General features: G+C 40.6%; 1 protein-coding gene across 2 annotated transcripts; it reads left to right on the plus strand.

Annotated features, from left to right (window-relative positions):
• The first annotated feature begins 1,267 nt into the window (after positions 1-1,267).
• Positions 1,268-12,697, plus strand: gspt1 (G1 to S phase transition 1). 2 transcript variants are annotated; one of them, XM_029685026.2, is made up of 14 exons: positions 1,268-1,660; positions 1,992-2,033; positions 3,501-3,770; positions 3,906-3,939; positions 4,116-4,193; positions 4,371-4,551; positions 4,927-5,081; positions 5,320-5,460; positions 5,699-5,792; positions 7,161-7,241; positions 7,607-7,780; positions 11,478-11,567; positions 11,718-11,886; positions 12,048-12,697. In XM_029685026.2, the coding sequence occupies exons 1-14, from the start codon at positions 1,462-1,464 to the stop codon at positions 12,098-12,100; spliced, it is 1,761 nt and encodes a 586-aa protein (XP_029540886.1). In that variant the 5' UTR covers positions 1,268-1,461; the 3' UTR covers positions 12,101-12,697. The 2 variants fall into 2 exon arrangements, with proteins under 2 accessions (XP_029540886.1, XP_029540887.1); XM_029685027.2 differs by lacking the exon at positions 1,992-2,033.
• The last annotated feature ends 133 nt before the right edge of the window (positions 12,698-12,830 follow it).

The following is a 12,830-nucleotide window of genomic DNA, read 5'->3' on the forward strand; positions in this document are numbered from 1 at the left end:
AAGGGTGGCTACTTTGAAGGATCTCAAATCGCAAATATATTTTGATTTGTTTAACACTTTTTTGGTTACTACATGATTCCATATGTATTATTTCATAGTTTTGATGTCTTCACTATTATTCTACAATGTAAAGAAAAATCATTGAAACAGTACTGTAGGTGTGTCCAAACTTTTGACTGGTATGGTATACATATCTTTTTAAAGTGTATTTTCCTTTATTATTTTCCATTTACCCTACCACCCTTCCCAGAATTGGAGTAAACTAATGAACATCAAAACATAGTCTTCTACTTCTCGATTATACATACTATATACATTTTACGGACAATCTATTTTACAATAATATTTCTCTACCCTCAACCTCTATTTCTGATGTCCATCCAGTTAGATTTCTATTTGCCATTTATTTTTTAACTGGGCTGTTTCACAAAAGTTCTGAACCTATACACATATTACAGACACAGTATATTTTACATGAGTTATCTTGTTGTTTTTAGTCCCACCATTCGGTCCATTCAACCCCTCCCATCTATTAACACCATCCATTTTGGATTTCCATTTGCCATATTTTTTTCAACTGTGCTGTGATGCTTCACAAAAGTTCTGAAGCTTTGTATTCTCATAGTTTCTACAGATTGTACAATTAAAATTTTAAATGTTTGCTAAGATTATTATATTTTTGATCGATTGACTATGACTTTTGAAATCACCCAGTATTGCTATCTGCAGAGTTAGCGCCAGGTAAATGTTGCAATTCTTCAGCCATTCCTGGACCTTTGACCAAAAACAAGCTACATATGGACAGTACCAAAATAAATGATATAATGACACTGTCTCTTCTGTTGAATAATTATTGACTCAAGACATTTAAACTTTTATTCATTTATTTTTTTTAAATCGAAAAACATAAAACACCTTTGACATTATGGGCTATTTTGTGTAGGCCAGCGGAGAAAAAATGCTCAATTTGATCCATTTTAAATACAGGCTGGAACACAACAAAATGTGAGAAAATTCAAGGGGTGTGAATACTTTCTGAAGGCACTGTATATAACTTTTGTTTAAATTATTTGTTTAATAAAGTAAAGGATGTGTACACATGCTCTGATTATTATACTGTTATTAATTTTCATATTTACTGGTATACTGAGTCTAAAGAGAAAACGATGAAAAGCTTTATATTCAACCCCATCTTCCAGAATGCATTGTTCTGTAGTTCCAGGGGTCGCCCTCTCGAGCGGTCCTCCTAGCGGTTAGTTCTGGAACTGTAGGTTCACGTCTCTCCCTCTCTCGTCGGGCTTGCCTCCGTGCGTGACACCGGCGCACCATATGCCTCCCAAAACAAGACACAGTGAAGCAACGCAAAGTATTGAATAAGTAGCAAGATAGCATAGCTAACGGACATCAAGCCAGCTGCATTATTCACAGTCAAGCTAGCTAGCTATCTTAGCTAACTGTGCCATGGACCCGCGAGACACAGCACCGGATTCGTGGGAGCAGGAGGAGGATGTTAAGGCCCGAGCTGCCGCGGGGCTCCAGTCCGCTCTCGCCGCTCTCAGCGTCAATGCCAAGCCATTTATCCCGAATGTCGACGCGGCGGTGTTTGTGCCGACTTTCCTTCAAAGTAGCCCTACGGAAATCTCCAATTCCGATGGTCACGGTAGGTCCGTGCGTGCTTGTGGTAGAGTGTTGGATTAACGAGATGTTGACAGCTGCTGTTATTGCCAGGGGTTAACCAAATTAGCCAACTAGATAGCTAGCTTGAGTTTGTAGCTAGCAAGCTCACTGGGCTAGTGTTGTAGCTATGATATTGCTCAACACTAATGTGACAGCTTTGACATGATGGTGCACATTTTACAACTGGGCCTACTGCTCATGATGCTATAATTATTGTTAAACCCTCACCCGTACTTAATCTGATATGGTGATTCCTAAAAGCTCCAATGTCCATATAATGCCAATGATGAATGCAACAACTTGTCTCTTCACAGGTGTTGAGCCAGTTGCCAGCATGGAGGTTTTAGAAACAGTTGGTATGTTTTGTGTCTATTACTATATTATTATGTAATTAACTGTTCTTTCTTCCTTTTACTTCATTTTTTCACACTCTGCCTTGTACTTCACACAATGTTATTGTTTGGACAATCACAGACAGTATCAGATTTGTTTGTTGAAGGTGTGTATCACAGGTGTTTTTTTTTAAAGGCCTTAGGTCTTTTTACCTGTAGAAGGTTGCCTTGCCAACTCCCACCCAACTCATTCCAGAAGCAATTACAAATGTCCTTCAGTCAGTATTGTTTACCTTGCATTCATTCAGGCCTACTGTTCACTAGGAGGTAGCCTATGCCTGAAGGCCAGCTCTGGGAGACATGACAAGGTCCAACTGGGAAGGTTGTGCATGTAGGGAGTGGGAGCTACTCCCTACATGCACATCTATAGCATGATGCAACATCACAGGCCTATGCTTAAAATAGACTAGTACACTGGATCATGTGGAAACAGATAGAAAATATGTTGTTAGACTGGTATAACCAAATGGGGCACAGTCCAGTTCTTGTATTTTCAGGGAACGTTTCTGTAGAAATGTACTATGTTGACCAGCCGTATATGTGCTGAGGTCAGGTGTTTAAATTTGGCAAGAGAGCACTGCCACTGTGCACATCTACTCAGGTTACATTGGCCTGATTTATCTGTTAGTGTGACACCTGGCTGCAACTGCAGCCTGCAAGAGAGAGAGAAGACATGATGGGAAGGAAGTTCTGAGTGATTGGTGAAGTTACCTTGTGGGTTTATATTTCAGAACAAAAGATGCCAACGTTTTCTGTGGTATTGCATGCATGCTTCTCCGAGCAGTTGTCATCATCATGACTATTCTCCAATGCTGATTGTGAATGACAAGCGTTGATAAGAGAACAGGCATTGTACATGATCGGTCAGATGTTTAATTTCATGGATAAGGAGGTGCAGGCCTTGTTTTTATGCTGCTATGGGAATAGTTTTTGTACACGCTAATCTACTGATTTGATTAGCAGGTTTCTACATTTGCATCAGTGCTAGATGCACTTTAATTTCTTTAGAGAATGCATTTAATTTGTTCAATATAAGGTTAGCTAGCTATCACTACTATCACTGCAACGCTATATCACTATTAAATAATTATATTGAACATCCATGGCATAGGTGACAACTATGCAATAAATGTGTAATAAGCCAATTTCATTGTTATATTGTGTGAGGTCAAAGAGCATTGTTTGAAGAGAACAGTCAATCACTGTACTCTCCAGCACACAGTTTAGATGCTCCCAGATTCTCCATCAAAACCCTGAGGGAAAAAAACCTCATCTGAACAGTGTGCCGGTACTCTCCTTTCTGTTCACAAGCGATCTCATATACCCATAATGCACCTGTGAAATCTGCTGGCTGTGCGGACTACCTTAAACAAAAGAGCATTGTTTCATGGTTTACATCAGTGGTAACCGAGTGCCGTTTGTGTCGTTTAGCTCTGGTGGAGAACGGAGGAGGGACAGGAGCAGACATGGCGGTGGAGGTGGAGACATGGGAGCAGAAAGAGGAGCCCGGGGAAGGAGAACCAGGAGGAGGAGGAGCCCTGGGAGGAGAGGGAGGTTCCAGTGAAGAGGCACAGGGAAGGGAGGAAGTAGAGATGATGGAGGAGGAAGAAGAGGAGGAGTTGCCCGTGCTAAAAGTAATCCCGCTCCCACCAAATGCCCCGAAGAAGGAGCATGTCAATGTGGTGTTCATCGGTCATGTGGGTCCGTCCCTATTGTATACTATTACCTCATGGTTTTCTTTCGTACATTGTTTGTTCTCCCTGGGCACAGGGAAATGGCTCTTAGAAATTGCCTGTGTGTTCATTTGGATTGAGGATTATTTTTTATTTTTTTCAGATGCTGGTAAATCAACAATTGGGGGACAGATCATGTGAGTAGTAACATGGTTATCAATAACTATGCCTACATTCAGGTTACTGAAGATGGCTTATCATTTTCTTCTACAGTATGATAACCATTGCTATTAATGCCATGGCTACCTAAAAAATAAAATGTTTTCCTATATTTATCAGATCAGACAATGTCTGTTTTTCTTTCTTATCGTAGGTATTTGACAGGTATGGTGGAGAAAAGAACCCTGGAGAAATATGAAAGAGAAGCAAAAGAAAAAAACAGAGAAACATGGTGAGCTTACCTTCTGTTGTGACTAGATTCAGTTATGTGTATGATTGAAAATAATACAAAATCATTCTGAAAAAGTTTGCATATTACTTTTTCATCTTGGGTACGACATGAGAAAATATGGTAGCCTGTTTTTAATCATACATTTTAGGCACTCAGGTGTGTTTTTCTGCTCCCCAGGTACCTGTCCTGGGCCCTGGACACTAACCAGGAGGAGAGAGACAAGGGGAAGACGGTGGAGGTGGGGAGAGCCTACTTTGAGACAGAGAAAAAGCACTTTACTATCCTGGATGCCCCCGGCCACAAAAGCTTTGTCCCCAACATGATTGGTGGTGCATCACAGGCTGACTTGGCAGTGCTGGTGAGTTTTCCCAAACAATGCTTAGCAGAAGGCATTGTATTGTTCATTTTTCCTATCTGCTGGGTCAAGGCAAAACAGACCCATGTGTCCCTGTTAGTTAGGTAGTTGGAAAGTTGCCATTATCAAATCATAGTTTATTGGTCGCGTACAAGTTGACTGGGACTGCATTTTTTTATAAATAGATTTTTTTTATGAGAAGAAGAGGACTGACTTACTGTATAATGAGAGGGTAGATTCTAACATGTATTTTCGTTTTGAAAACGACACTGTAGATAATGACAGACAGTATGTACAGTACATTATGGTGTACCCTAGTTGTTTATCAGTATCTTCTGCACCCTATGCTAGTCTAACGTAACCCTATGTTGTGGTCAGGTGATCTCGGCCAGAAAAGGAGAGTTTGAGACAGGCTTTGAGAAGGGAGGCCAGACGCGGGAGCACGCCATGCTAGCCAAGACGGCTGGAGTCAAGCACCTCATCATCCTCGTCAACAAGATGGATGACCCCACCGTCAACTGGAGCTTGGAAAGGTGACTCAGTACAATGTACCGACATGCATCTTGGTAGAGAGAAACAACATTTATATTTAAAGCCAAATGCAGAATCTACAGTATCCCATCCAATGTGTTCATTGACCCTCATGCTGCATGGCTGGTTATGACAGACAGTCATAGAATAGGAAAGAGATTGTGTTCCTCAATTAGTCAACATTGTAACATTGATATTTAACTCAGTAAAATAACCCATCCTCCTCCCTCTCCACTACAGGTATGAGGAATGTAAAGAGAAATTAGTGCCATTTCTGAAGAAGGTGGGCTTCAACCCAAAGAAGGACATCTACTTCATGCCTTGCTCTGGGCTAACGGGAGCCAACTTAAAGGACCCCATAGAGGAGTGCACGTGGTACACGTAAGTCAACCCCCATTCTGTTCTCTGCCAAAAGTACATGAAAGTCAATCGCTTTGTGGGTGCTGAGTGACGGTTGCTTGTCAAGTCTTCATTTTCATATCAGTCCATCAAATCAATGTAGCTCTGCTAACTTTTCTGAAGATATAAAAGTTCTCTATTCCCACAATAATTTAAAATCCATAATATGTAGTATTAGAAAAGATAATAATTTATTGTCCTAATTATTCTTCGTTACAAGGGGGTTGCCATTCATCCCACACCTAGACAGCCTGCCAAGCTTCAACAGAATCACAGACGGCCCCGTCAGATTACCCATCGTAGACAAATACAAGGTGAGTGCAACTGCTGTCATGAGTTATCCCAGTTACATATCTCTTAGCTCTGTATTGCACTTAACAGCATAGCTAGCATAAATTTGAATCAAGTCAGGCCATTTTATTCTGTAGTAATTAATAATCCATTATTATCTCAGAGTTTGCCAACGTTTTATGAAATTACTTCCAAAAGATAACGATAACGCAGGACTATGCAGCTGCTACACCACACACACACACACACACACACACACTCTGGCCTTCCAACATCAGGGTGTCCTTCCAAGTCCTCCCTACTGTAGCCAAGGACTGCAGAGCACAGCCATTTTCTCCACAAGACAATTTAGCTTTCTGGCACCGGTGTCATCAGTGTGTGGGTGTGTTTTGGAACATGTTAAAAGGCAGGGAACGTGATGGAATTAAGATATTGTATAGCTGTCTCAGCAGGTTTTCTACACACATACACACTGCAGGGTGTTATGAAACCCAGGAGCTCTAACTAGGTCTTCTATTCAGTTGATATAATGGAATTACGGTCCAGTTAATTGGGGGATGGTTAGATTGTTAGACTAGCTGGCAGTGGGCCTGTTCTAACTTCACTACAGTACAGTAGAACAGGGGGTCAACAGCTTAGTGCTAGGACACTGAAGATATGGCATCTTGGATGGTAGTATAAAAAGGAAAGGAACCAAAAACTTTCTGGCTTTTTTAACAACCATTTTAATCTCCCAGCTGGAATCCATTTTAGTTTTAATTTCATTAATTCATTCATTCAATATCAAGGTGATCTTGCAAACTCCAGTGTCCTTCCTAACACTTAGTACCAATCTGTTGATGTGCCTTAGAGCAAGGCACTTAACCCTAATTGCTCCAGGGTCACTGTTGTTAATGGCAGACCCTGGCCGTGACCCCACTCTCTGAGGGTGTCTCAGGGGGAGTTGGGGTATACAAAAATCAAATTTTGAAATAGGACAAGTATAAGCACCCACCAAATTATTAACACCTCTTAGATGGGAGCAGAGGATGAGAACGGGGAAAAAAGGATGTAATGTAATAATACAATTTTCTTTAACTGATAGTAAGTACCCTTGTGGGAGCCGGAATTGCTCGTAGGAACAGGAGCCTCCTGTTTCTGTAGCATGAGGCAGCTTGATGTACAACACCCCCTGGAGAGGACGCGGGTCTATTGCAGGTTCTTCTCCCTAAACTATCTCGCTGAGTGCAAAGCAGAGACGGATCGGGTCCCATTTTTACAGTCTTTTGTATGACTCGGCCAGGGATAGAACTCACAACCTTCCAATCTCAGGGAGGACACTAACCACAAGGCCACTGACTTGAACTGATAGCATAACCTTTAACCTGGTCTTGGTTGTGCTCTTTGCTCAGGATATGGGCACGGTGATCCTGGGGAAGCTGGAGTCTGGCTCCATTGCCAAAGCCCAGCAGCTGGTCATGATGCCTAACAGGGTAAGGCTCTCCATAGGTCATTCATCTGTCCTGCTCCTGGAGAGTATACATTACACAAGTGTACAGCAGCCCCTTTCACAATTTACATCTACTTTTTTACTAATTTGGCAGATGCTGCGCAGAAGAACCTCTGCTAAATAATTGAAATGTAAATTGTGAAAGGGACTCCAGACTTCCGACATTAAAATGCACATCTATTTTGGATTAAAGGTGTTAAAGGTGTTACTTCAGGTTCTAATGATTATATTTCCCTTCCCAGACCCAGTTTATCTTGCCATTTAAGGATACTAATATAATACTTGATGTATAACATATACTGTATATATAGCACTATGATACATGTGATGTGTTATCCCTACCCTCAGCACACAGTGGAGGTGCTGAGCCTGCTGTCTGATGAGGTGGAGACAGATGAAGCTGTTCCTGGGGAGAACCTGAAGCTAAGGCTGAAGGGCATCGAGGAAGAGGAGATTCTGCCTGGCTTCATCCTCTGTAACGCTGAGAACCTCTGCCACTCCGGACGCACCTTTGATGCCCAGGTAGCCTATGCTCCTTAGGACAGGTCTAAGGTCCTCTGTAGCTTGGTTGGTAGAGCATGGCGCTTGCAATGCCAGTATAGAATTTGATTTGTTATAGTGGGTTCCATCCCCGGGACCACCCGTACGTACAATGTACAGTGTATGCACGCATGACTGTAAGTTGCTTTGGATAAGAGTTTGCTATATAAATGGCATATATTATTATTGTCTAGGATCATCTTAAGAAGATACCCTGCATTATAGAAATGCTAAATGATAGTGATACTAGGCAGGGTTGGGGAGTAACTGATTACATGTAATCTGATTACAACAAAAAACCAAACTAATCAGTTACGTTACCGTCAAAAAATATTGTTGCCAGATTACAGATACTTTTGAAAAACTAGTTAATTACTTATTGGACTACTTTTTAATTCAGAAAGAATGTTTGCGGAAAATACGTTATGACCAAAGTTCCCTCTAAACTGCGGGTGTGCCCACAGAGAGAAGCATGAGATTGAACTTCACAACTTTTTAGAGCAATGGTCACCGACTGGTCGATTTCCAAAAACCCAAAGATAAAACCTTGTGTTCTTATAAAAAAAATTGTCTCGGGCTGTTGGCTGTAGGTGCACCCGATTCAGCTGCCCTGCGCCCCGGGTAGGCGAACTGTTGCGATTTTGAACAATTTCATTTGTCTGAAGGTACAAACTGCCTTTCCGGCAGGCCCAGAGAGCAAATCAAGTGCACAATAGCTGTACTGCTGGCCAATCGGATGGCTCAGATGAGAATATCTGCTGGAACGTAGCACACATAAAAGAAAGCTACAGCAAAGTTAATACTGTGAGATTTCAAAATGTTTAAAATCATGACTAGAGAGAGACTGTCAATGAATACAGCAAAGAACTGCTGTTTTTATGACTTCATGTTTAAGTTCTTACTCAGCACTGTCAACTTTGTATAGCAGCACACCACTTTTATAAGCAATAAAATGTGCGTCCTTATTTCCACTCAGCGCAACAACAAGTACTGCAGCAGTAATGAATGAGCTGGAAAGTGTATGTATAGGCTTGCGTTGTTATTATTAGTTGCTTGGGTCTTTCTTATTTGTATTTAATTGTTAAAAAAACAAACATATATATATATATATATATACATACACAGTTGAAGTCGTTAGTTTACATAGTTTACATAGTTTAACTCGTTTTTCAACCACTCCACAAATTTCTTGTTAACAAACTATAGTTTTGGCAAGTCGGTTAGGACATCAACTATGTGCATGACACAAGTAATTTTTCCAACAATTGTTTACAGACAGATTATTTCATTTATAAATTCACTGTATCACAATTCCAGTGGGTCAGAAGTTAACATACCTTAAGTTGACTGCGCCTTTAAACAGCTTGGAAAATTCCAGAAAATGTCATGACTTTAGAAGCTTCTGATAGGCTAATTGAAAATCATTTGAGTCAATTGGAGGTGTACCTGTGGATGTATTTCAAGGCCTACCTCAAACTCAGTGCCTCTTTGCTTGACATCTCTTTGCTTGAAAATCAAAAGAAATCAGCCAAGATCTCAGAAACAAATTGTAGACCTCCACAAGTCTGGTTTATCCGTGGGAGCAATTTTGAAACGCCTGAAGGTACCTTGTTCATCTGCACAAACAATAGAATGCAAGTATAAACACCATACCGCTCAGGAATGAGACACGTTCTGTCTCCTAGAGATGAATGTATTTTGGTGCGAAAAGAGCAAATCAATCCCAGAACAACAGCAAAGGACCTTGTGAAGATGCTGGAGGAAACCGGTACAAAAGTATCTAGATCCACAGTAAAACAAGTCCTATATCGACATAATCTGAAAGGCCGCTCAGCAAGGAAGATGCCACTGCTCCAAAACCGCCATATAAAAGCCAGACTACGGTTTGCAATTGCACATGGGGACAAAGATCGTACTTTGTGGAGATATGTCCTCTAGTCTGATGAAACAAAAATAGAACTGTTTGGCCATAATGACCATCATTATGTTTGGAGGAAAAGGGGGGATGCTTGCAAGCCGAAGAACACCATCCCAACCGTGAAGCATGGAGGTGGCAGCATCATGTTGTTGGGGTGCTTTGCTGCAGGAGGGACCGGTGCACTTCACAAAAAATAGGCATCATGAGGAAAGAAAATGATGTGGATATATTGAAGCAACATTGCAAGACATCAGTCAGGAAGTTAAAGCTTGGTTGCAAGTGGGTCTTCCAAATGGACAATGACCCCAAGCATTCATCCAAAGTTGTGGTAAAATGGCTTAAGGACAACAAAGTCAAGGTATTGGAGTGGCCATCACAAAGCCCTGACCTCAATTCCATAGAAGGCCACCTGAAACGTTTGACCCAGGTTAAACAATTGAAAGGCAATGCTACCAAATACTAATTGAGTGTATGTAAACTTCTGACCCACTGGGAATGTGACAAAATAAATAAAAGCTGAAATAAATCATTCTCTCTACTATTATTCTGACATTTCACATTCTTAAAATAAAGTGGTGATCCTAACTGACCTAAGACAGGGAATTGTTACTAGGATTAAATGTCAGGAATTGTATAAAAAAAACTGAGTTTAAATGTATTTGGCTAAGGTGTATGTAAAATTAGGACTTCAACTGTGTGCTGTGTGCATCGTTTAACGGTTATGGTATGAAGGTTTGGCTTGGAGAGTTTTTTGTTGTTGCCTGATCACAGACAGATGTTGTGTTGTGCACTGAAGTCCACAAGCGAAGAGAAAATGTGAAAGTAGGAGAGTGAGTAGATGCGAGAAGGAATTTTACCACAAGCAACGTGATGATGCTGTTTGTATGTGGCTGCAATGAAAGTGAACTTTGTGCGGATGATCAGGGGTGTATTCATGCTGCCGATTCTGTTGAAAAAATATTTAGTAAATGGAAGCAAACTAAACGAAAACTAGACTTACCTGAATTTGTCCAATAGTAACTCTTGTTTTGGCAACAGTTTGGACTAATGATTATACCCTAGATCAGCTAGATGCAGGCAAGAGTGTGCAAGGCGGTATTGACTGTGTCACTTTCTGTCACCTTGATTACTCCAATTTGTCTCTCATGTGCACCTACGTTTTATATATAAATATACTTTAATTTGTAGGCTGTTGTAGAATCCTCATAATGGGTATAGGGAAAATTTGACTATCATGTAGTAGCCTTAACCTATCGATGTTACGTTGAGCTGGGTGAATGGAATATGAATGACAGTCATCCAATATGCTTTAATAGAAATAAGGCCATGCTCATTAAAAAAAAGTTTCCTCCCTAATCTTAAATGGCACCAACCGCCACTGGTTTAAAAACATATTTTATGACTTTTTGGCTGTGCCAGCTAGTAACCGCTCTGCAGAGCTGCCTCCAGAAGAAGATTAATGACGTAAAACGTTAACCTACTGATGACACACCAAATGTGTTTGATGGATTATTTTTGTCTTCTAATGCCTTTTAAGGGAGATTTAATCCAAAAGTAACTGAAAGTAATTAGACTATGGTACTGAGTTTGGGTAATCCAAAAGTTTCATTACTGATTACAATTTTGGACAGGTAACCCAAATGGATTACAGTTACAAAGTAACCTACCCAACCTTAATGCTAGATTGAGCTGACTAAATATGTAAACTCTAGTACTTGCACCTCTGCTAATTTCTCTGCTGTTTTTTTACTTTGTTTTTAGATCGTCATCATTGAGCATAAATCCATAATCTGCCCAGGTTACAACGCAGTCCTTCACATCCACACCTGTATTGAAGAAGTACAAATCACAGTGAGTTACTAAGTTACATTAGCTTGTTTACATCTCCTAACCTGACCGGGTCTCTATCCAATTATAGTTTGCCAACCACAGGTATCTTCTCTGTCAGTGAATAATGCTCATTAGTAAATAAACCTGTTTTTAATTCAATTCTCTCATCAGGCCTTAATTTGTCTAGTGGACAAGAAGACAGGTGAGAAGAGCAAGACACGACCTCGCTTTGTCAAACAGGACCAGGTGTGCATCGCCCGACTTCGGTGTGCCGGAACCATCTGCCTGGAGACCTTCAAAGACTTCCCACAGATGGGGAGGTTCACCCTACGAGATGAAGGTAGTGTGTGTGTCTGTGTATCTGTTCCTGTGATATTGTTTTTCCCCATTTATTGTTTCTATTGATGAATATGAAGAAGCTTCTACTTGATATATTAGAAAACTATTGCCAAATGGAATACTAACTCATTTTTATAACTATGTAATTGCCTCCCTTTTCAGGCAAAACCATTGCTATTGGCAAAGTGCTGAAGCTGGTACCAGAGAAGGACTAATGTGAACCAGCATCGAATCCTGGGACAGTTGTCATGACAGAGGAAGCTGCTGACGCCGACTTAGCCAGCCACCCCCTCTTACATACCACTCTCTCCTGAAGAGTATGAGGAAGAGAAGGAGGAGGAGAACAAATCAAGTTTGAAAATAAAGAAGAAACTGTAAAAAGTGACTGAATCAGTTTTTATGATGAACAATATTAAAGAAAGACAAGTCCAGTGTGTCAGCTTTCTCATATTGAGAGCTCAGCTATGCCACTAATGTAGCCGCTACCCTTTCCTAAGCCAACCTCACTCTGCGCTGGTCCACTTTTTGTTTTGGAAATGGGAATGTATGCAGTGTTACTTTGTTTGGAAAGGAAGGGACTGGCGTTGCATCCGGTTGCATCACTTTGGACCAGAGTTAGCTAGTTATACCCATTCAAATCCAAAATATTATACCAAAATGTTAATATTTTGGTTGTAGACATCCCCATACCAAATCCTATCTGGTATGTTCACACACACAATCAAACAAACATGGTTCCTGTTGTGATCATGTGTTGTCACGTTACCAACAACAATGAAAATAAAGTATCAAACTGAGGAATAAAAGTAAAAGCTCTGTTTATTCTCAATTTCTTACAATGTTCATTTAGCCTTTTTGAATCTTGTATGTAGAAAGAAGTGTGCAGAAATTGTTCACAAACTTCTTGCAAATAAAGTTGGGATGTTTCAATTTCAAAAGTGACGT

Source organism: Oncorhynchus nerka, linkage group LG16 (genome assembly GCF_034236695.1).
Source record: "Oncorhynchus nerka isolate Pitt River linkage group LG16, Oner_Uvic_2.0, whole genome shotgun sequence".
NCBI classification, from domain to species: Eukaryota; Metazoa; Chordata; class Actinopteri; order Salmoniformes; family Salmonidae; genus Oncorhynchus; species Oncorhynchus nerka.